The sequence below is a fragment of the Vulpes lagopus genome, chromosome 7, assembly GCF_018345385.1.
Source record: "Vulpes lagopus strain Blue_001 chromosome 7, ASM1834538v1, whole genome shotgun sequence".
Lineage (NCBI taxonomy): Eukaryota > Metazoa > Chordata > Mammalia > Carnivora > Canidae > Vulpes > Vulpes lagopus.
Window position 1 is genome coordinate 13,182,476 of NC_054830.1, and position 22,342 is coordinate 13,204,817.

Genomic DNA, 22,342 nt, shown 5'->3' on the forward strand with positions numbered 1-22,342 from the left:
AGAGGCTTTAAAATTGGAGAGAAAACAAAATTCTTTTTGGATATATGGATACAAATTCAAATGATAGCATTAGCAGAAAGCTTATTTGTGCAACAGTTAAATATCTTTCAGGAAATTAAAGTTGGCTGCAGGAGCTCTCTAAGACCAGTTTCTGGAATCTCTCTGTTGGTTTTATTGTCAAGCCCGACCCTGTTCCCCACTTTTTATTCATCCACTACAAGATGGGACAGGTGACCCATCTTTAGCCAGGCAAGCTCTTAGAATATCTGCCACGTGATTCTGAGCTCCCTTCTGAGCAGCAGCAAACCTTTCACGAATGGTTCACATGTGAACTCGGCTCACTGGCTCCAACCCATAATCAGTTAATTAGTCTGAGGTTAATTTAATATTATCTTTGGAAGATATTAAGTCCTATTCTCCTTCTTATACCCAGAGCGTTTTGGACTCATTCTCTTCATCATTATCAAGAGAATGCAGTATGATATTAACCTACATATATTTAATTTGGAAAGAAACATTATAGATAGGGGAAAAAAAAAAACCATATTGTAGAGCCCTGAAGAAATCACTTGGTGGTAGCAAGAACATAATCCTAAAAGCATACAAAAACCCTTGCCAAACTAATTTGATGTCCTATGAGATTATAGCTAGAAATACATACGAAATGCCTTTGAAGAACTCAGGTACTAGTTATTATAATTGGGATTATCCATATCGCACTTTCTTCCATTAGTATAGATGATTGAAGTTTGAATTTTTCAGAGTTATTTAAACCTCTCAATCGTGGTAGTATAGTCCTCTCTGTACATTTAACAAAGCCTCCTTTGAAGTAAGGCTTTAATTGGATGGGATTATAGGGTTCCTAATTTTTAAAATTTAATAAGGTTAAAATGTTTTCCAGTATTAAACTTTAATACGCTCCTACCCAACGTCGCTGATTTAATTTGTGTATCTCTGACAAAAGTAAAACGCATATTCTACGTTTTGAAGAATTTAAACCTCAGGCCAGAAAAAAATCATCAGAGACCAGGTGCCTTCAGATGTTCCCCTAGGCCCTGGGGACTGTGGTGCCCTGATGCAGACCAGGGTGAGGGTCAGTGACCCTAAGAGGGCACCGGGGAAGACCTACTGAGGCTCAGGCACGGAGGCTGGAAGGCAGAGGCTAGCGGTAGAAGGCAGAAGGCAGCAAGGCGCCACGCTAGGTGCCTCATCTTGTCCCCCTGCTGGGGAGCGGGAGGTTGGGGGCTCTTTTCCCCTCAGCACCAATCCTCCCATCTCAGCGCTGCCTGCCTGGGGGTCCGGTGGACACCCCACTGAGGTTAGAGATGAGGAACAGTGTTCTGTCGCCGCCTGGTGGCGAGAGCGGCACTGCGCCCAGGTCTGAGTGGCCGCCTTCCCTCCGGGGTCCAACTGGAGGTTGGCAGAACCCGCTCCTGCTTGCTGGCTTGTGGGGAGCAGGTGAGGCGGTGGGGATACCTCATCGCCTGTACGACTGTTACAGTCCTTGTGGCTGCTGTGCTCCCCGATCTGTGATTGGGTCAGATCCTTGGACTGGTCACTGCCCCCCTGCCCTGCCCCACCCTGCCGCTGACCCTTGTCCCTCCCCAGTTTAAAGTGGGGTGCAGGGGGCAGTGGTTTACAATTGGGCCTCCTCCCCCTCGACCATGTTCCCAGCCTGGAGCAGCATGAGCCCAGAACCAGCGTGCCTTCCCCCACCCCGGGACCACCCCAACCTTCCCCAGGCCTGGGGGTCCCCATTCAAGACCTGTCTCTCCTCTCGCCCATTCCCTGCAGTACAGCGAGAGACCTGTAGGGCAGGGGTGTCCTCGCACTTGTCCCCCACTTGGGTCCTTCTTAGTGGCCTCCCACCCAACTGGGGCTGGTCACCCATCTCTCTGTGTGTCTGTCCTCTGCTGTCTCTCACTTGGCCTCTCCTTTCTCTCCCGCTGTGTCTCCGGCAGACCCAGAATGTCCTATACGACCTCATGTCCGAGCTGCACGCCCAGCACGAGGAGCTTGAGGCCCGCCTGGCTGCCCTCGAAGGCCGTCTGGATGCCCTGGGCGCCTCCCTGCAGGCCCTGCCCGGCCTCATCGCCCAAGCCATACGCCCGCCCCCACCACCCCTGCCGCCCCGGCCTGGCCTCGGACCCCTGGACCAGGCAGCCCGGAGCCCCCCGTGCCAGTGGCCCCCCGTGGCCCCTTCAGACTGTGGGTGACAACCCTGCCTGCCACCGGACCCCTCAATCTTGGCCATCGTGTGGCCGCCACCTCCACGCCATCCAGGAAGCCCTGTACAGCGGCGCCTCTTGGAGTTCAAGGAGCCGAAGCTGAGTCGGGCTGAGCGGACCAGGGCCCTCCCCACCCAGACTGTCTGGGCAGAAGACAGGGCCGGACTGCAGGCGAGGGTAGGGGTGGGCCACCGCCCGCTTCCTCCCTGATTGGAGCTGGGGGAGCCAGGAGCTTCCTTTGGCCCCCGGGCCCCCTGATTCTCCCCAGGCCCCCGGTGGGCATGGAGCAACCAGGAGAGGGGTCCTTGCCTTCTGAATAAAGCAGGACCCACCCAGCTGCCGCCTGTTTTGCATGGCTCTGGGACGTTCATATTCACTACATGGGAGGGGGCCACCTGACTTCAGGTCCCATGACGGATGTGGGGATCTAGAGCCCATCCCATCACTGTGCTGGCCTGGTAGCCCTCCAAGTCCCAGCTCAGGTGGGCACACCTGAGGTCATCAGTCCCGACTGCTATTGACAGTCCTGGCCTGCAGGAGGCAGCAGATCCTGGGGAGGTCCTTTCCATCCTGGAGTACCCAGTGAGGCCATGGGTCATGGTCCAGCGGAGAAGGTGACATGGGTGAGACCCATTCAGGCTTCACTGGACATAAGCTGAACAGAGTCCACAATGTAAATGACCACTTCTTCACCAAAACCTGACCAGGGTAGGATGGGAAACAGGGTCAGAGAAGGAAAGCCACTGCCTGGGGCTCCAGAATGGGGGGGTGGGGGGACAAGTCAGCATTCAAACTCCCATCTATAGGCCAAAGTGAAAGAGCCTGGACTTGGTGGAGGATGCTCTGTGGGGAAGGGTATGGTGTGATTCAGGGGTTAGAGTGGCCTTGGGGCAGGCTGGAGGGGAAGGATCTGGACTTGAGTAGAATCAGAAAGGTTCCTCCAGGCCTTGGGTTCAGGGTGCTGGGGTGAGGCAGGGGTGGCAGGCACTTGGCAGCGGCTGGGCTCCGCGTAGTAGGGAGACAGAAGCCTGGCTGGGCGGGGGGGGGGGGGGGGGGGGGGGGGTGGCGCGGGCGCTAGGTCTGGATGCAGCTGAGAGCCTCAGGCCCTGGCAGTCTCTGATAAAGCTATCAGCCATATGGCTCAAGAGATAACCTGGGCGCTGAGACCAGGAAGTGGGGAGGTGCCAGGGGCTCCAGACCTGTGTTGGGAGTCCTGATTGCCATCACTGGGTGCTTCTGGGTGAAGGCTGCTCCCTATGGGGGGGGGCTCAGTTTCCCCATCTGTAAGATCTGGTGTGGGGAACAGGGTACAGTGCCCACCTTTGGGGAGCACCTAGTCTGATGGAGGAGGAGGCACAAAAACCATGTCACAGTCACAAACAGCGACCAGAGCCATAAAGAAATAAGGCCAGAGTATGATTAGGGGGCTCTGAGGAAGTGGCATTTGGGCATGGGGGGCAGGTGGGGGGGTGGGAGAGCGGATGTGGGGAAGGGCGTTCCTAGCAGGGGAACCGTCAGTGCAAAGGCCAAGAGGCAAGCCCCGAGCTTGGTGTGTTTGGAAAACGGCCAGGAGGTGGGCCGGAGGGGGAAGCTAGGGCGAAGGTGCCGGGCGGGCGACGAGTGAAACCAGCAGCAAGGCGGGGGGCTGCTCCGCTCCGCTCCGCTCCGCTCCGGGCCAGCCGCTCCGCTCCGGGCCAGCCACATCCGCCCCCGCCCGCCCCGCCGCCTCTGACTCAACGCCGCCGACCCTACAAAAACAGGGCCCGCCCCGCGCCGGGGGTGGCAAAGTCAACAGCGCGGGCACGCGGGCGGCACGTCCCCGGCGGCCCGGGCGCGTCACGGAGGCGGGCGCGGAGGACCAGGAAGTCGGCGGCCGCCGAGCCGGCACGAGTTGGCGGGGCCGGAGGCAGCGGGGCGCCGGGGCCGCGCCGTCCCCGCCGAGCGCCCAGCCCGCGCCATGCGCCCGGGGGGCGTGCGCAGCTTCGCGCTGGAGCTGGCCCGGGGCCCCGGCGGCGCGTACCGCGGCGGGGAGCGGCTGTGCGGCCGGGTGCTGCTGGAGGCGGCGGCGCCGCTGCGGGTCAGGGCGCTCGAGGTGGCGGCACGCGGCGGGGCGGCGACGCACTGGCTCGAAGGCCGAAGCGTGGGCATCAACGCGGTGTCCAGCGACTACGCGGCCGCCGAGACGTACCTGCGGCGGCGGCAGCTGCTGCTCCGAGGTGAGCCGCTCGCTCCGCACTCCGCAGCCGGGATCCCCCGGCACCGCTCCCCGGGGCCGGGAGACTGGGGAGTTTCGCCTTAGACGCTGCGCGGTCGGTGACCCTTCTTAAGTGAAGACCTTCTCCCCGGGGCCTGGACCCGCCCGCCAGGACACCCACCCACCTCCCTCGCTCCCTCCCAAACTCTCTTTCCCAGGAACCCCTCTCGGGGTCTGGGCGACCCCCTTTTCAAGGGCGGGAAGCCCTCCACCCAAAGGCAGGGAACCCCCCCAACCCGACCCAGAGTCTGAAGAACCCCTGGGTAGAGTCAGGACATCCTCCACTCTGAATCCAAGGATCCGCCCTTAACTCCAGACCTGGGGTCCCTTTTTTCCCAAAGAGACCCCCCATCTCCCGTTCTACTAGTGCCTCCTTCCTCAGTTTACCTCTAGTGTTTGCAGGAATGAGCTCATGCCTGGGTGGGTGGGGAGTTCTGGTGGTGGTTGCAGGTCCCTGTGCATCCCCGAGAGGGAGGAGACTTGGGGTGGGGTGGGATCAGGCTGGCTCCCAGCTCTGAGCCTCAGTCCCTCACACCCAGGCCACACAGCCGGTCAGGAGCAGGCCAGGGGTGAGGCTGTGCCTCAGCACTGAGCTGTGTTTGCTGTGGAAGATGTTGGCTCCCGGGGTTGCCTTGCCCCCCCTTCTGTCCCCCGCCTCAGCTAAGCCGGACTCCTCTGTAAAGGCAGAGGCAGGAGGCAGCTCAGACCTGGTCTCCTGCCCGCGGACTGTACACAGGAGATGCTTTGCCCACAGCCTTTCAGCCTTAGCCCAGCAGCCCCAGATGCGGGGACTCTCCTTACTAGCTGTGGAAACCCAGCCCTAGAGGGCCCTAGGGCGGGACAGGAAGAGGCCCCCCGAGGCACTTCCTTTCCCCTGAGTCTCAAGGGAAACTGGGGCTGGTTGCACCCTGCTCCCACTCACCACCTGCTTCATTAAGATACTGGGGTGAAGCTTGCAGAACTGCTGTGTAACCTTGGGTGAGGTCCCGCCCCTCTCTGGGCCTCTGGGGAGCCATCTGTGAAAAGGACTCACCACATCCGCCGCCCCCTCTCCTGGGGTTACGGCCTCCAGGGCTCCAGGTGGCCCTGGGAGAAGATAGGAGCCCTTCATTTCAGTCCCACAGTCCCCTTCTCCACACAGCCTCCCAGGGTGATCACTGCGTCTACAGCCTCTGCCCCTCCGTTAGGTATTGCTCCGACCCCCATGCTGCTGTGGTCACTCTGACTGCAGGGGACCGTGTCCGGCTATGGCCGCCCCCCACTGAGGGTTCCCAGGGTCGTTCTAAGGCACCTCAAAGGTGGCGTGGCCTTCAGGGTAGGGGGTGGGTTAGAGCCGCTGTGCATCTTGCTGCCACCAGAGGGCGCCGGCGCCCTGCAGACCGCGACTAGGAAACGTTCTTTGAGGTTCTGGGAGTAAACTGAGGCCCAGAGAGGAGGACAAACCGTCTGGAGGGCTCGCTGCAGCCCTGGCCCTCGGGGTTCCTGGGACGTCCCCTCCACTTGCATCTATCTGCGAGGGGACTGAGGCTAGGGGGTGCCAACAGCCGGCCCAAGGGCTACGCCGGGGCGCGGGGGACTTGTAGGAGTTTGCTGGGGCCGCAAGTTGCGACAGGAACATGGGCTGGTGGGAACAGCTTGGGCAAAAGCGCTGAGGGAGCCTGGGTGGCGGCATGTGGGGAGTGGGTTGATGACCTGGGAGCCAGGCTCTCGGGGGGAGGGGGGATGCCCGATGCCCGAGCACGGTTGTCTACAAACGACAAACATGGAACCTTAGGTTCCAGAGGTTGTCACTAGCCTGGGGTCACCCAGCTGAGCGGGATTCGAATCACAGGCGGGGGGCAGGGGCGCCCAAGCAGAGGCAGGCCCTACCTACTTCCTCCTCCTTCCCCCATCGCTCAGAGGGGGGGAACTGACGCCCAGGGTGGCCCTAGGCTCTCAGGGCCCCAGTAGGGCCGGGCCATCCCCCAGCCTTCCTGCTCTGGGCGGAACATGCCTTGGGTCAGATCTGCAAGTGGTGACCCGCTGAGGATTAAACCTAGTGGCAAAATGCTCTAGCTGGGTGACCTCAAGCCCGGGGCCCGCCTCCGGCCCTAAGCTTCCCCACTGTAGCCCCGAGGGTCCCCGAGAGACCGGTACTGGACCGCGACGCTTCGGTTTCACTCTGGGGCCCACCAGGGCATAGGGCACTTGCGGGGTTTGTTATTTTGCTCCACGCCTGGGCGGGGCCCCGCCCCTCGCCGCGCATTGGCGTATTCCTCTCTGGGGGCGGGGCCCGCGCGTCGCCCCGCCCCGCCCGCCGTATAAAGGCAGCGCCGGCGCAGGGCGCGCAGGAATTTTTGACCTGGTCGGCAAGTGCGCCTGCGCGCCCCGGGCAGGTTCGCGTTCGGGGGCTGTAGCCTCCGCACCTCGTACCGCCGCGTCGCGGGTTCGAGGCCAAGGTCTGGGCGTCGCGGGTTCGCATCCCGGGCGCGATGCTGTTCGACAAGGTGAAGGCGTTCCTGGTGCAGCTGGATGGCGCGAGCGCGGGCGCCGAGCCGGTTTTCAGCGGCGGCCAGGCAGTCGCGGGCCGGGTGCTGCTGGAGCTGGCGGGCCCGGCGCGCGTGGGCGCCCTGAAGCTGCGCGCCCGGGGCCGCGCCCACGTGCACTGGACCGAGTCGCGCAGCGCGGGCTCGAGCACCGCGTACACGCAGAGCTACAGCGAGCGTGTGGAGGTCGTGAGCCACCGTGCCACGCTACTCGCGCCAGGTACGGGCCGGCTACCCGGCTACCCGACGCGGCGCACGTGCCCCGCGCTCCTGGAACTCCGGGCGGCAGCTCAACCTCCCCCTCTTGCTCCTACCTGCAGACACCGGGGAGACCACGACGCTGCCTGCGGGTCGCCACGAATTCCCGTTCAGCTTCCAGCTGCCTCCGTAAGTCCTGCGTCTGGGGCGCAGAATTGTGGGGGATTCCCTAAGCCTGCAGCCCCTTTCAGGTTTAGGGCTCCATTGCTGGGTATGTGGGGACCCTCGACCACAAGGGGAGGGAGGTCCTCAGTGTCTCTTTCATCCTCTTAAGTCTCTGAGACCACCCCTCAGCTGCGAGTGTCTGTTTCTTGCCCTTTGAAGTCTCTTCCTTACACTCCCACCCCCAGGACCCTGGTAACATCATTCGAGGGTAAGCATGGCAGTGTCCGCTACTGCATCAAGGCCACCCTGCACCGGCCCTGGGTCCCTGCCCGCCGGGCGAGGAAGGTGTTCACTGTCATTGAGCCTGTGGACATCAACACCCCTGCCCTGCTGGTGAGTGGCTGTCCCCAGGGGAGGTGGGGGCCTGGCTACCGGGTGACCCCAACTGGCTCCTCAGTCCTTCACTTCCTCACAAAGTGGGAATCACAGCTGGGCCCTGGCAGGGAGGGAGGGAGGGAGGCAGGCAGGCAGGAAATGCCCTTGGAGCCCAGGGGAGCTGGGTGCAGATCTCAGCTGCACCCGTTTGCTGGGTGGCTCTGGGCAACTGCCTCGCTCTCTCTGAGCCTAGTTCATCTGCAAAATAGGGGACAGCTAGGGCTTGTAATGATAATGGCTGCCGGAGGACTAATTGCACACTAAGTAATTAGCTTATTCACTTCATCTTCAGCTTTAAAAGATGGGTTTTACCTGTGGAGTTATTTTACAGACGGTACCTGGTTAAGAAAAAACCAGGAACCCTGCCCCAATTCCTCCCTCAGCTTGGGGTCGTTTGGAAGCTCCAGGGGGTCTGTGGTTTGCAGAGTGACCTGTTTCTATCCCTTCCTCCAACCCACCAGGCCCCTCAGGCGGGAGCTCTAGAGAAGGTTGCCCGATCCTGGTACAGCAACCGTGGTCTTGTCTCTCTCTCCGCCAAGATCGACCGAAAGGGTTACACGCCAGGTACCAAGCGGGCAGGGCTGGAAGGGGAAGGGTGCCAGCATCAAGGCTGCAGATGGGGAATCTGATGCCCCGCTGCTCCCCACTACAGGTGAGGTCATCCCAGTCTTCGCTGAGATCGACAATGGCTCCACGCGCCCAGTGCTTCCTCGGGCCGCAGTGGTCCAGACGCAGACCTTCATGGCTCGGGGCGCCCGCAAGCAGAAACGAGCAGTGGTGGCCAGTCTCGCCGGCGAGCCTGTGGGCCCTGGGCGGCGGGCGCTGTGGCAGGGCCGGGCACTGCGGATCCCCCCTGTGGGCCCTTCCATCCTGCACTGCCGGGTGCTACATGTGGACTACTCCCTCAAGGTAGGGCATCCCACTGGTCAGAGGAGGAGGGACGGCCGCATCTGCCTGGGTGCCCTCCCTCACGGTCTGTTCCTCCAGGTCTGCGTGGACATCCCTGGCACATCCAAGTTGCTCCTGGAGCTGCCACTGGTCATCGGCACCATCCCCCTGCACCCTTTCGGGAGCCGCTCATCCAGCGTGGGCAGCCACGCCAGCTTCCTGCTGGACTGGGGGCTGGGAGCCCTGCCAGAGCGGCCTGAGGGTGAGCTCAACGTCCTGCAGGGAGCTGGGTGGGTAGAGAGGCGGGTGCTTGGGTGACTTGCCCTCCCCCAGCCTCAATGCCTCCATGCATAAAAATGCACAGTAGTGATTATGCTGGCGGCCATAGGTCCCCCCCAGACTCTCAGCCCACAGCCCCAGAATTGGCACAAGTCAGCTCCCTGTTCATTGTCCCCGATTCTGGGGCTCCCCTCCTCTATCAGCCTCACCCACTCTGTCTCTCACTTGCAGCCCCTCCCGAGTACTCAGAGGTGGTGGCAGACGGGGAGGTGGCAGCCATGGGGCAGAGCTCCTTTCCACCACTGCAGGACACTGACTTGAGCTTCGAAGGCCCCTTCTTCGCCTATATCCAGGAATTCCGTTATCGCCCGCCACCCCTGTACTCCGAGGTGAGCTTGGGGGTCTGAGAAGCTCCCAGGCCCTGGGAGCACAGGTGGGGGTGGGACTCAGATGAATTTGGGCTCAAGCCCACCTTGCCCCAACCCCATCGGCTCTGCATGTTGCCCCCTGGCTGAGTGTGGGAGTTGGAGATAAGTGGGGTGTCTCTGAGGCTCTGGTGCCCCCTGAGGCTTAATTGGACTGTCTCTCTCAGGAGGATCCAAACCCAGCCTCAGAGGCCATGAGGCCACGCTGCATGACCTGCTGAGCAAGTAGATACCTCAAGGGATGAGGTCGCCCACATGCTTCTGGCCACATGGAAAGTAGCTGTCTCCAGAGCAGACCAACCGGACAGCATTGAAGTTGGGGGAATCCGAGTCTCAGAACAGGGCAGGGCTTTCCAACATCACAGGGGACAGAGGAAGAGCCAGGCAGGAATCTGATTTAGCTGGCCTGGTCCTCACAAGGCAGCGAATGCCCACTGTCGGAATCTGTCTCCGCTGGCCCGTGAACAGGGCTCGGCAACCCCAGGAGCTTCTAGTCTGGGAGAGATGTAGCCAGACATAAATACTTCCAGTCTCGTGGGACCAGAGGAAGAGACCCAGAGCTGGGAGAGTCCAAACAGGAGCAGAGAAGGCTTCCTGGAGCAAAGGGCATTCTAGCTGAGGCCTTTACATACAAGCAACAGCTCAGCGCGCAGACAAGCAAGAGGAAGAAGTCGGAGAAGGTCAGAGCTGAGTGATGTTTGGAGATCACCCCCTTCGTCTTAGAACCGGGGCTCAGAGGGCAAGTGCCTCAGTTGAGGCCACACGGCAAGGTCCAGCAGGCGAGAGGGCCCAGGAACCGGTGCATTTGGGGAAGCAAGTCCTTGGAACTCTGTGGGACCTGTGGGTGGCAGGGGCAACTGCTCCAGCCTTTGGAAGCCAAAGAGACTCCTGGTCCAGGCCGGGACTGTCTGGGGGCTCCTCCAAGTGCTCTAGGACATGAGACCTGTCTGCATATCATATGACCCAGGAAACCCGGTTCAAAATATTTAGCCAGGCCCTGGGGACAGAGATCAGCCTGGGGTAACAGACCAGGGCCAGTGCAGCTCTGGAGACTTCCTGTAGGGAAGAAGGGACAAAGTATGAGGGGGCAGCCGGACCAGCCCCTGGTTGCAGAGTCTCACCCGTGGCTGGGGCGGGGCCCCTGCCTGGGACTCAGCATTTCTGATAAGCCTTAAATTGTTCTCTTTTTTACAGTTTTTGTTTTTGTTTTTTTAAATAAAAGCGTGGGGGAAGAGACTGGGCTTACTGGTTTATTTTCCTCAGCTGCCAAGAAAGCTGAGTGGCCTTGATCTCTGTCTTGGGTCAGGATCTCTAGGGCTGAATGCCAGGCCAAGGAGGGTTGAGGGGCCCATTGTCCAGAAGGAGAAACTGAGGCCCAAGGACGCACGGCAGGGGGCCGAGCTCAGGTTGGAGCTCGATCCCGTGCCCCTTCCCTAAGCATAGTCACAGAGGCTGGGAGCGTGAACGGGGAAAGGCTTTTGTTTTTAAGACACAATTCGTTTGCCTTCAAGTGAACCGTTTTAAAGCGTACGGTTTGGTGGGATTTAGTGCATTGATGGTGTTGGGCACCTGTCACCTCCCTCTAGCTCCAGGACACTCTGGGCACCCACTGATCTGCTTTCTGTCTCTGGATTTCCCTGTTCTGGGCGTTTCATATACATGGGAGCCTACAACACATGGCCTCACTGGTGTCTGGCTTCCACCCAGCTTAAATTTCCACAGGAAGTTTCATCCGAGGGGTAGCATGCGTCAATGTTTCGTTCCTTTTTATGGCCAAATAATATTCTGCCGTGTGGACAGGTTCCATTTTGATTGTCCCTTCACCCACTTGATAGGCAGTTGGGTCACCCCCACCTTTTGGCGATTGTGACTGGGGCTGCTGTCTGTGGACACAGGCGTACAAGGATTTGTTTGAACGTTCCCTGGGCCTTGAGGCAGCCCTGGTGGCACGGAGGTTGTGTCTGCTGGAGCAGAAGGTAGAGAAAGTGAGTCAAACAGAGTGAGGTGACTGGGGCAGGGTCTGGAGTCACCACTCAGAACCCCCACACCTCACAGGTCAGTGCCCACCCTGGTGGGGCTCCTGGCCCTGCCCCAGACTGAAGGCCCCTCCCCAGACCAGAGGCCCCGCCCCTTGGGATGACCATTGGCAGGGGTGAGCAGGGTGGGTGGACACTGCAAGGATCCCAGGGTTGGACACTGGCAAGTGGGGGTTCAGGCTTAGTTCTTTGAGTGATCACAGACAAGTCACCTGCTCTTGAGCCAGTTTCCTCATCTGAGACTCTGGGGTACCTCCCCACCACAGCCTTAATTGCCCCCCATCCCTGGCCTGAATTTGGGTCCTGATTTGCACCTGCTGCTTGGCCTGAGGTTTGCCTGGCCTTCCCTGTCCAGCAGCCGCTGACCCGGTGTCAAGTTCAGAACCTGTCAAACTTAGGGTTCTTTTGGGGCCCCCCAGGGGGGAGATGTACCCACATAGCACAGTCACCCCAGGCCCCCAAAATAGCAGTCTCAGGAAGGGGTAAGTTCCCTGTCATCCTGGGTGTTCAGGACACAAAATCCCAACTTCCAGATCCATGTTCCCAAACCAAGAAGAGTCTAAGGTGTCTTGCAACAGCAGATGGAGTAGTTCTACAAAAGGTTTCCCCCGGCAGGCTCGGGAGGACGAGCCACCTCGTGTCCCCAGACTCCTGCATCTGCAACTGTCTGGAACCTTATCCCTAAAAGAGGTGGATTATCTGGTTCAGATAAATTAAAACCAGAATGGAGCTGGCTTGGGTCATCCAGAATTCGGGGAACTCCCTGAACGCAGAGTGAGGCTCACAGGGTAGAGAGGAGAGTGGCCAAATATTCTTCTAAGATAAAATCCCACCCCTCCCTCAGCCCCTAAGATCTCTCACCCACCTCTCCTTCCAGCTTCCCCTGGATCCCTGACTACTACTCAGGTACCCCAAGCCGGCTCCTACCTCAGGACCTTTGTACATGTGGTTCCCTCTGCTGAAAGTTTCTTCCCTATGACCCGCTCCTCTCTTACCTCCTAGCCTCATCTTTTCAGGAACACCCCAACTTCCTGGTTAATGGTGCCACTCCTTTTACTCCCTCTCCTATCCCCCTATCCTATTCTCTTTGTAGCCCTTGTTACTCTGAAATTTTTTATTTAGATATTCACTTGTTTGTCTGAAACTTGGAGGGCGGGGCTGGGGCAGGGCTGTGTCCCTGGCCCCAGCACATAGCAGGCATGGGAGGCCTGAGGGGGCTGTTGACTGGTGGGGACTCCTCCCTCCCCAACTCAGGGGTAGACCAAGATTCTGATGGGGGTGGGGGTGTTACTGCCTGACACTTGTTCCCAGGACCCCCTAGAGTCAGACCTGTCACCCATTTGGAGAGTCAAGCACCAGGTCTCTGTCTCTGACTCACCCTCCTTGTCCCCCCACTCTGCCTCTCACATTTTCACGCTGCCTCTTTTGTCCATTCCTTCTGTCAGTCCCTCATTGTCTCTGTCTCCCTGTTTCTGTCTCTGGCTCACCATCTCTGCATCTCTCTCTCTCTGTCATTTCTTTGTCTCTGTCTCTCGCCCACCATCTCTCTTGGCTATCTCTCTGTCTCTACCAGTCTCTGACTCCTTCCCCATCTCTGTCTCCTTTCCGGCCTGGCCGGGCCCTGGGGCCACGGGGTGACAGGCAGGCCGGGCACCCTCCGCTTGTTTTCCGCCCTGGCTGGCACGGGGCCCAGCTGGGCTGCTGTTCAGGAATCCTCCAGCTGCCCTGCTCCAGCCACCAGGCACAGCCACTGGCCTCTCCTCCCAGCACATTCTGTCCCGAGCAGGGAGCCCTGGGGGTGGGTGGGGTGGGAGTGGAGGGTTCCTGTCTGCCTGTCGTTACAGGACAGTCTGTCCTAGTGGCCTTGCTCCCCACCCATGCTGCCCCCTGATGCCCCCCTCCCTACTTTGGGCTTAGATCTTCCTGAATGGGGCCCCTCTATCAGCTCACTCCTACCTCAGGGGCTTTGCACCTGCTGTGCCTTCTACCTGGAGCTCCCTCTCCCCACATATGCCCAAGACCTTCTCCCTGGCAGGCTTCAGATCACAAATCACCTCTTCAGGACATCCTCCCTGTCTCTAGGTCTGAACGTGCCTCAATTCCCCTCCTGTCCCAATGCATTTTGCTTCCCGATCTTTCCCCTTCCTCAGAGTTCTAGATTTCCTTGTTTGTCAGTATGGTGTCAGTATACCCCAGAGCCCTGCCGTATCCCCAGCCTTGGAGAATATTTCAGAGTTGATGCCATTTCATCCCAAAGCTCCGCTCGGCCTTAGCCACCTCAGCTCCCGCACGCAGCTCCCATCCCTTCAGCCTGGCTGACCAACCCCAGGCCCTGCCTCCTCCTGTCCCTGCGGCCCCAGCTGTTCCCTGCACACACCACCCGCCACTGTCCCCTGCGCCCCGGACAGGCACAATACCCCAGCCCTGCCATCTGTCCCAGGGCGCTCCTTCCCCTAGCTGCGCCTTTCCTGATGAGGGGCAGGGTCTCACTGGGCTGCGTGTGGGGGCTGCTACGACGTACACACACACACACACAGAAATGGATGCACACGTGCAGAGACACAGAAAGGGGCCAGCCGACTCCGGGGCGCACAGCCTAGACCTTGATGAACACGGACCCACGTGCATGCGCGTACGCACACGCAGAAAGCACGCCGACACCTGTCTGAACAGGCCGACAGTATTGCCCCCCTGGGCACCCCCGGCCCCGGCTGAGGGCTTGCAGGGTGTTCAGATGTGGAGGCCCCCAACTCTGGAGGGAAGCAGGTAAGATGCCCTGCACGTCACACAGGGTGCAGGACAGGGGCTTGGACCCCACGCCAGGGTGTGCACAGACCTGTCCACACACGCGCCTCTGCCCTCGCTCCCCTGGCCCCCTCCTCCCGCCTTATTTTTGACGTTCGAGGAAGGCCAGGAAAGTCCCCAGAAAGCATCAGGCTGGGCAAGGGGCCCAGGAGGAAGAAGTGACTCGGCCAGTAGCCATCTGTGCCTGCCTGGCCGGGAGGCCCCTCGAGGGGCTTGGGGGATTCACAGAGAACAATAGAGGGCTGGGGGGCGGGGACAGGGTCCACAGGGTCTGCTGAGCAGGGTTGGGGGGTTGGGGAGGGGACGGATGGGGCATGCCTCAGTGGGTCTCCGGTGCTCTAATACCTCCCCTCTGTGGAGCCTGATTCACAGGTGGGGAAACAGGCACAGAGAACAGATGTCTTGCCCAAGACCCCCCAGCCAGGATGGGGCAGGCAGAGGACCCCTCAGGCCTTGGTAAAGGGCGTTTGGGGGCATCTACTCTCCCCGCCTGTTTCGGTGGGCAAACGGAGCCGAGCTGGGTCCACTTTGTGGCACCACGTGTGGCCATGTGACTGGGTCTGGCCAATTAGAGCCTTTGGTGACCGCAGACTCAGGGATTGGCTCAGAAATAGGCATGTGACTCAGCCAGGGCCAGTCACCCTGGGGGCTTGGGGGCCCCTGGAGGTGATAATGCGAGCCATCTTTGCTACCACAAGTTGCCACAGAACAGAGTCCCAAGGTCCTCGTAGTGAAATCTACAGACACCCCCAGCCCTGTGGAGTGAGGGTGGAGCCAGGGGGAAGGACGAGGGCTGGAGGGCCCTGGGAGAGCTTCCAGGAGGAGAGGACACTGGAGTGGGGTTTTGATGGATGAAGAGGAGTTCGCCAGGGAGCTAGAGAAGGGCATTCCAAGCAGAGGGAACAGCCTCTGCAACCACAGCAGGCGAGACAGGGCCAAGTGTGTCCTTAGCCACTCCGGGGGCTCCATGGGGCTGGAGTACAGAGAGGGTTTGGTTATTTGCTCCTAGGCGCCCCCACCCGTTCCTTAAGGAGGAGACCAAGTCTTTGCCGGCAGCTTCGTTGGCAACTGATGTTCCTTTGGCGTTTGTAGTGTAGGTGGCCTTTCTTTGGGGACCTGGATGAGGAGCCATGGTGAATGGGAGAATTGACTTCGTGGGGCAGGAAAGCCTGGAGCTGGGTGAGGGCGGTCCCGGGAGCCTGGGGAACAGGACCACAGTCCAAGGCAGGAGGAGGCATTTCTCATCTCCCCATTTGTGAGCCCCCCACCCCTGGGCATTGTGCGCCAGGGGGGACAGGGTGGGGCTCGGGGTCTGCACTCCCAGCACCACCTCTCCCTTCCTGTGTGACCCTGGGATAGTGGCCGTAGGTCTCCGAGCCTCAGTTTGTTATCTGGAGCCTGACTTCACCATGGGATGGGGTCAGTGCCAGGCAGAGAAGCAATCCAAGGTCTGTGGGACTGGCTGCGGTGTGCAGAGCCAGGGGAGGGGGGGCTGGGTCTGTCCAAAACATTCCCTCAGCAGTTCTCGGCCTCTTTGAAAACAGGAAGCCAGCTCTCAGGGGAACCCCCAGCAGCGCTTCCTGAGCCTTCTCATGACGCGTGCTGGGGCGGGGCGGGGGGGTGGGGGGGAGTGAGCACACATGCAAGTTTGCAGGCAGCCTGGAGATAAACAGAGCCCACGAGACCGTGCATACGCGTGTGCGTGTCAGCCTTGTCTGCAGAGTTGCCCTGAGGCACATGCACACGTGTTGCATGTGCTTGAATGCAGGTTTGCACATCTCGGCCCGCACAGGAAGCAAACGTGGGCTGGTCTGCGAGTTTGGGTCTTGGTGTTGGACACAGGGGTCTACCGGCAGTGGGTACTGGTGGGTGCTGGCAAGAGCTAGCTTGTGCTGGGGTAGCCTGCTCTCCTCTCCTTCCATCTGCCCCTCACTCATCAGCCTCTGGCCCACTTGCTCTTCCTGGAGACTGTTAAATATGTTTTTACCTTAGGGCCTTTGCACCTGCTGTGCGCACTAAGCTACTGGGTCCTCCATTCCTCTCCATCTCTGGGGCCTCAGGATAATGGCCTTGGGCAGGTCACTCTCCCTGCCCCCACTTCCTACTTCTTGACTGTTCCCTTGCCCTTCCTCTGAGTCCTGACTCAGCTCTGACCACTTCCCTCTGCATCCTAGGGTGTGTGGGCTCCCTCTACAAATCTCAGTTTATTCTCCTGTAAACTGGGGCCAATCTTGGTGGTGTCTCACTAGCGAGAGTCACCCAGAAAGTGGAAAAGGATGAATTTAAGCCTGGGCTGGCCAGATCTAACAATTCGTAGAGCCTTTGTCCTTGTTCACATCAAGTGAAGAAAATACCTGAATGTCAAGGACAGGCTGGGGTCACTCAGCCACAGGGGTCAGATGGGGCCAAACTGGGGCCTCCTGTATGCCATGTTCCTGGGATGCTTTTCTCCTGCTGGCAAACTTCTACTCATCCTTCAAAACCCCATCTCAAAAACCCCTTTTCTCCAAGCCAGTCCTGACACCATGGGCTGAGGGTACTTGGTGTCTGGCCATGCCTGTCCCCTCCAGACAGACCAGGGCTGAGGCCTCTCAGTTGCATAGCCAGGACCACAAGATGCTGCTGACTTTCTGGAACTGGCCAGGTACCTTTGCCATGCCCGATGCCCAGGAGGTGACTCCTGCTGCCATATCGCCCTCAGGATCTGCCAAACTGTGTGATTTAGAAGGGAAGGCAAGACATTTCCACTTGATCCAGAGGCCCGTGTGTTCTGGAAACTCTCCTGCCCAGGCCTGTGGTCTTTCTGACCTTGGGTCACAGCAGCTCCACACAAGCCTGGTTTATCTGTGGAATGGACCAGAGATAGTCCAAGGCTCCAACAGTGTAATGGGGGTTTCGTGCTGGTGTCTCAGTGCTCTAACCCCAGGGAAGCCATGGGGGATTTGAAACAAGGCTCGGATTCCATCCCTTACACACCCTCCCCAAAGCCCACAAGGTCCTGCATGGCCTGGCCCTCGCAGCCTATATCACAACCTCAGGCTCTTTGTAGTTGCTGTGCCTTCTGCTCAGATAGTCCTTCCCTCACTCCTCACAAGGCTCCCACCTTCTCCTCCTCATTTTTTAAAAAGATTTTATTATTTATTTATTCATGAGAGACACAGAGAGAGAGAAAGAGAGAGAGGCAGAGACACAGGCAGAGGGAGAAGCAGGCTCCACGCTGGGAGCCCGACGTGGGACTTGATCGCAGGTCTCCAGGATCATACCCTGGGCCGAAGGCGGCGCTAAACCGCTGAGCCACCTGGGCCTAAGTTCAAATGTTCCCTCCTCAGAGGCCCCTGAGCCTCCCTGACCAGAGCTGCCCTATTCTCTCAGGCCCTCCCCCGTGCTTCTGGCAATTCATAATTATGACCTATTGGTGGCTGTCCTCCACCTCCCCTCTGTAATAGGAGCTCCAAAGTTGGGGCGGGGGGCGCAGGGTGCAGGGGCAGCACCCCTCCCCAAACTGGGAGAGTCTCCCAGCATCATCTCTCACCCTTTCTTTCCAGAATAGGCCTAGAAGCTTCCTCATGCTGGCTACATCGGCCAACAGCATAGACGGGAAGTGCAAGGTGAGGAGAGGCGGTGGCCCCGTGTCCAGGCAGAGCGAGCTCCTCTCTGCTCCCACAGGCTGGAGCTCTGCCTCACCCTCGGGAGAACGTCCAGCTCTTGGGCTCAGAGTTCAAGGTCCTGGCCGCGTGTGGCGGAATCTTTCCTTTTTCCTTGGCTGGATTCTTAGTTACCCTTTGGGTCTCGTCTTGGTTACCCTTCCCAGTATTAAGTGTTGACACAGGACACATCAGCTGTCAGAGTCCAAATCCTCGCTGCACCCAGCATGTCAGCACACCAGGCCGCCTGAGACTCTCCCAGTTTGGGGAGGGGTGCAGGGACGCATTTGACGCAGCATATGAACAGCATATAAGGGAAGGGGACGCATTTGTGCAGCATATGAACCTGGTGGACCTTTTAACTCGTTGTTTGCACACTATGTGAACGGTGTGTGCAATGCGGGCAACCGGCAGGATGCTGAGTGCAGTACAGAGAACAGGACCGCCCACGAGCTCAGAGCAGGAGCTGATAAACTTTTATAAAAAGTCAGATGATAGGGCAGCCCGGGTGGCTCAGAGGTTTGGTGCCGCCTTCGGCCCAGGGTGTGATCCTAGAGTCTCAAGATCGAGTCCCACGTTGGGCTCCCTGCGTGGAGCCTGCTTCTCCCTCTGCCTGTGTCTCTGCCTCTCTCTCTCTCTCTCTCTCTCTGTGCGTCTCTCATGAATAAATAAGTAAAATCTTAAAAGAAAAAAAGTCAGATGATAAATATTTGAGGCCCTGTGAGCCCTGCAGCCACTCAAGTGCTCCCCTGAATGCAGCCATAAGCAATACGCAAATGAGCGGGCATGGCTGAGTCCCCATAAAACCGTATTCGTGAACACTGAAACTAGGGCACCTGGGTGCCTCAGTTGGTTAAGCATCTGCCTTCGGCTCAGGTCAGGACCTCGGGGTCCTGGGATCGAGCCCACATCGGGCTCCCTGCTCAGTGGGCTGTCTGCCTCTCCTCCATCTGCCTCTCCTTCAGCTCGTGCTCTCTCTTGTTCTCTCTCTCTCCCTCTCTTTCAAATAAATAAAATCTTTTAAAAAATGAACCCTGAAACTTGAATTTTCATGTAGTTGTCATGTGTCACAAAATGTTTTTTTGGTATGTTTCCAATCACCCAAAAGTGTAAAAGCCACTTCTAGGTTGTGGCCAGGGCTGCAGCCCCTGGATGAGGCACTCAGAGGGCAACAGAGAAAGTATCAGGAGTCGCTGTTGATAAAGGGCCGGAACTCTGCTCCAAGGGCTTCCAGGTCAGCCAGCTAAGAATGGGACAGGGGCTGAGACCCCAGCGGTGTCTGACCATTGACAAATGACCGCTCTCAGGGCTCGATGTGTGCAGCGTTAGCACAGAGCAAGTGAGGACGGCTCACGAGGTGTTGGGACCCGCTTTAAACTACACCCCAGCCCCTGGCTCGAGCACCACACGGACCCAACGGGGCAGTGCTGCCCATTCTCAGAACACTGTTTACCAAGTATCAAGTGACGGGAGCCGGTGGCAGGGTATCGAGTCACAGGGCAGTCACACTGAGACTTGGGCACCGTGACAGCAACTCTAGACACCAGCTGTTTACAGTGACATGGGGCCGGCTGTTTACAGGGGACCAACTGACCTGCTTCCGGATGCCAGAGTCCAGATGGCCTGTGGGATGGGTTCCTGTGCAGGTGTTTGCCGAGGGCCCTGGGCCTGGGGACCCCTCGAGTGCGACTGCCTCCGGCACAGGGAGTGGGAATGTGGAAAGAACTCTGGGCCCAGGCAAGGCGAGGCTTTTGCTGCCTGAGGACCCCCACGCTCATACCTGCTGTTTGGAGGCAGGAATCGAGCCCTGAAGGTCTGGGGTCCCAGGGTCTGGCTCACATTCTGTCTCGGCTCATCCTGGCTGTGCCACCTTGTGCCCATCCCTTAACTTATCTGAGCCTCTGCTCCCTTGTCTGTAAAATGGACATGACGATGGATCAAGGTTCCAGACCAAACACAGGATACCCAGTGAACATTGAATTTCAGAAAACAACAAATACTTTTTTCTTTCCTTCTTTCTTTTCTCCCTTCCTTTTTTTTTTTTTTTTTTTTTTTTTTTTTTTTTGCACTTGACCTGATTTTTTTCCATGACCTGATTTTTATATTGTAGTAAAACAGGTGCTATGGAAAGGGGACAAATGGAAGCAGGTGATTTCTTCTGGTTAGCACACTCATTGCTTTTGTTTGTTTTTGTTTTTTAGGCTTTTATTTACTTATTTGAGAGACAGCCCACAGGCAAGCACAAGGAGGAGGGGCAGAAGGAGAGGGAGAAGCAGACCCCCGCCCCGAGCATGGAGCCCCAACACAGGGCGAAATCCCAGGACTCTGAGTTCATGATCTGAGACGAAGTCAACCACTTAACCGAGACGCCCCTCACACCGTTGTTTATACTCGTTCCAAGGCTTCCAACATGATGATACTATTTCCTCATATTACCACTGCTCCGATCTTCTTCTGGAGCCTGTCAGCTGCCATCCCCACAGATTTGTCTATCACAGGATTCCTAAAGGGATCGAACCCCCCCACGCTATTCCTTGGGCATGTCTGTCACCATTTGATTTCAAATGATGTTTTCTTGTCCATAAATTGTTTCAACTCGAGGGGGTAAGCTTTGCTTATGGAGTCTATTCTGTGAGCTCAAAGATCAAAACCAATACACTTTGAGTATAAGTATATCCCAAACGTTGCATGGGATTGACTTATACTAAAAACCCGCAAAAGACAAAAACAAGAAAATGAGAAGTTTATTTGTCAAATCTGCCTCTCCTCTGATGACATCTCCCTGATAGGAGGTCGTGAAGGTCCTGAGGGGATCTCAGTCCAGGCACGAAGGGGCTTGATGCATCATGGCACAGATGTTCACCGTCCTCATCTTCCCCAGGACCTCATCACGGGGATGAGCCCAAGTAAGGTCTGGTGATGAGCTCATAAATGCATCACGTGTCTCTGGGGAACAGGGCCTGGGGGACAAGAATGGCACCATTATTCAAGAGTTTCACTAGGAAAAAAAAAAAAAGAGTTTCACTAGGATGTCATCAAGAGGCTCTGGACCACAGGAAGGAAGGAGGGGGGCTCTTCATTCATAGGATGTCCCCTGCACCTGGATGCCCTGAAGAGCTCAAGGGAGTTGTTGATTGAATATAAGATGATATTCAATAAACAGCTGTTGAATTCAATGTTCGGTTCCATCACCTTTTTTTTTTTTTAATTTAAAGGTTTTATTGATTTGACACAGAGAGAGAAAGCGAGCGAGCGAGTGAGAGAGCACAAGCAGAGAGAGAAAGAAGCATTCTAAGCAGGGAGTCTGATGGGGGGCTCGATCCCAGGACCCTGAGATCATGACCTGAGCCGAAGGCAGATGCTTAGCCCACTGAGCCTCTCAGGTGCCCCTGATTCTTTTTTTTTTTAAATATTTTATTTATTTATTCAGGAGAGACACACACAGAGAAAGGCAGAGACACAGGCAGAGGGAGAAGCAGGCTCCATGCAGGGAGCCCGATGTGGGACTCGATCCCGGGACTCCGGGATCACACCCTGGGCCGAAGGCAGGGGCTAAACCCCTGAGCCACCCTGGGATCCCCGGCGCCCCTGATTCCATCATTCTTTGTTGAATACTTACTGTATGCAGACACTCCAACCCCATGGGTATTGATGCAGTCATCACCGTAAATGCAGAGTATCAAGTCACAGGGCAAATCTGCCAAAGGGAGACACCCGGTCCAAGGACCTCCTGAGTAGGGTCCAGAAGGGCTTTCTGGGGGAGGTGACACTTGACAGAGACCCAGAGGCGGAGCTTTCCAGGTACAAACAGGGAACAGACAATCCTAGGCAATGGGCACAGCATGTGCAAAGGTCCTGGAGTGAGAGGGAACATAACGATTTCAGGGCCTGGCTTTGTGCCACCCTCAGCTCCCTTTGAGAATTTGCAAGCTCCAGCAGATAGTCAAGGCTAAGTTTAGGATGGCCAGGGTTGCCTGGCAAGTCAGGCAGGATGTGGTGACCTCAACCGTCCACAGGAAGAAGGACAAAAGTCTGGGCACATCCTTGGCCAGGGGGTGGGGAGAGAGAGACAAAGCGGGGGGTGCAGGTGAAACGAACAACGACCTCTGCACTGGAACTTCCTGAGCCACCTGCCTACCCAATGCACCCTCCTCTGTCCCATCACCATGGCTACCTCCCAGGACACAGGGCAGGACGAAAGAGATGAGACCACATGCTGCCAAGTGGAGTCAGGATGCAGACAGAAGAGCTTTGGGGTGCCCAGTTGGAACCCTCAGGACTGAGAACCAGGGCTTGGATGGCAACAGTAGCACCCACAGTCATCATAGCTGCTAAGGCCGGAAAGTGCCCAGCTGAGCCTTGCTGGGAGCTCCCTCTAACAGCCACAAAAGCCCCAGCAGGTTGATCTCAGGTGTATCCCCATTTTACAGACAGGAAGACTGAGATTCAGGATGAAGCCC

The 22,342-nt window shown here is 57.9% G+C and overlaps 2 protein-coding genes and 1 pseudogene across 10 annotated transcripts in view; 2 read left to right on the forward strand and 1 right to left on the reverse strand.

Annotated features, from left to right (window-relative positions):
* The window catches only part of KCNN1 (potassium calcium-activated channel subfamily N member 1), a 31,226-nt gene extending 28,663 nt beyond the window's left edge, over nucleotides 1–2,563 (forward strand). For 6 of the 8 annotated variants that reach the window (XM_041760613.1, XM_041760607.1, XM_041760609.1 and 3 more), the window contains one exon: nucleotides 1,962–2,563. In XM_041760613.1, the coding sequence (XP_041616547.1) occupies nucleotides 1,962–2,216 (255 nt within the window). In that variant the 3' untranslated portion in view covers nucleotides 2,217–2,563. The remainder of the gene's footprint in view (nucleotides 1–1,961) is intronic. The other 2 variants (XR_005988788.1, XR_005988789.1) reach the window with 1 other exon arrangement.
* A 1,506-nt stretch (nucleotides 2,564–4,069) lies between these two features.
* Nucleotides 4,070–10,633, forward strand: ARRDC2 (arrestin domain containing 2). Of its 2 annotated transcripts, none has more exons than XM_041764422.1 (8): nucleotides 4,070–4,444; nucleotides 7,328–7,394; nucleotides 7,616–7,763; nucleotides 8,267–8,369; nucleotides 8,458–8,714; nucleotides 8,793–8,955; nucleotides 9,204–9,361; nucleotides 9,565–10,633. In XM_041764422.1, exons 1-8 carry the CDS (start codon nucleotides 4,186–4,188, stop codon nucleotides 9,616–9,618), a joined length of 1,209 nt encoding a protein of 402 aa, XP_041620356.1. In that variant the 5' UTR covers nucleotides 4,070–4,185; the 3' UTR covers nucleotides 9,619–10,633. The 2 variants fall into 2 exon arrangements, with proteins under 2 accessions (XP_041620356.1, XP_041620355.1); XM_041764421.1 differs by lacking the exon at nucleotides 4,070–4,444 and adding an exon at nucleotides 4,462–7,227.
* Nucleotides 10,634–20,267: 9,634 nt separating this feature from the next.
* Nucleotides 20,268–20,572, reverse strand: LOC121495109 (annotated as a pseudogene).
* Between the last annotated feature and the right edge of the window lie 1,770 nt (nucleotides 20,573–22,342).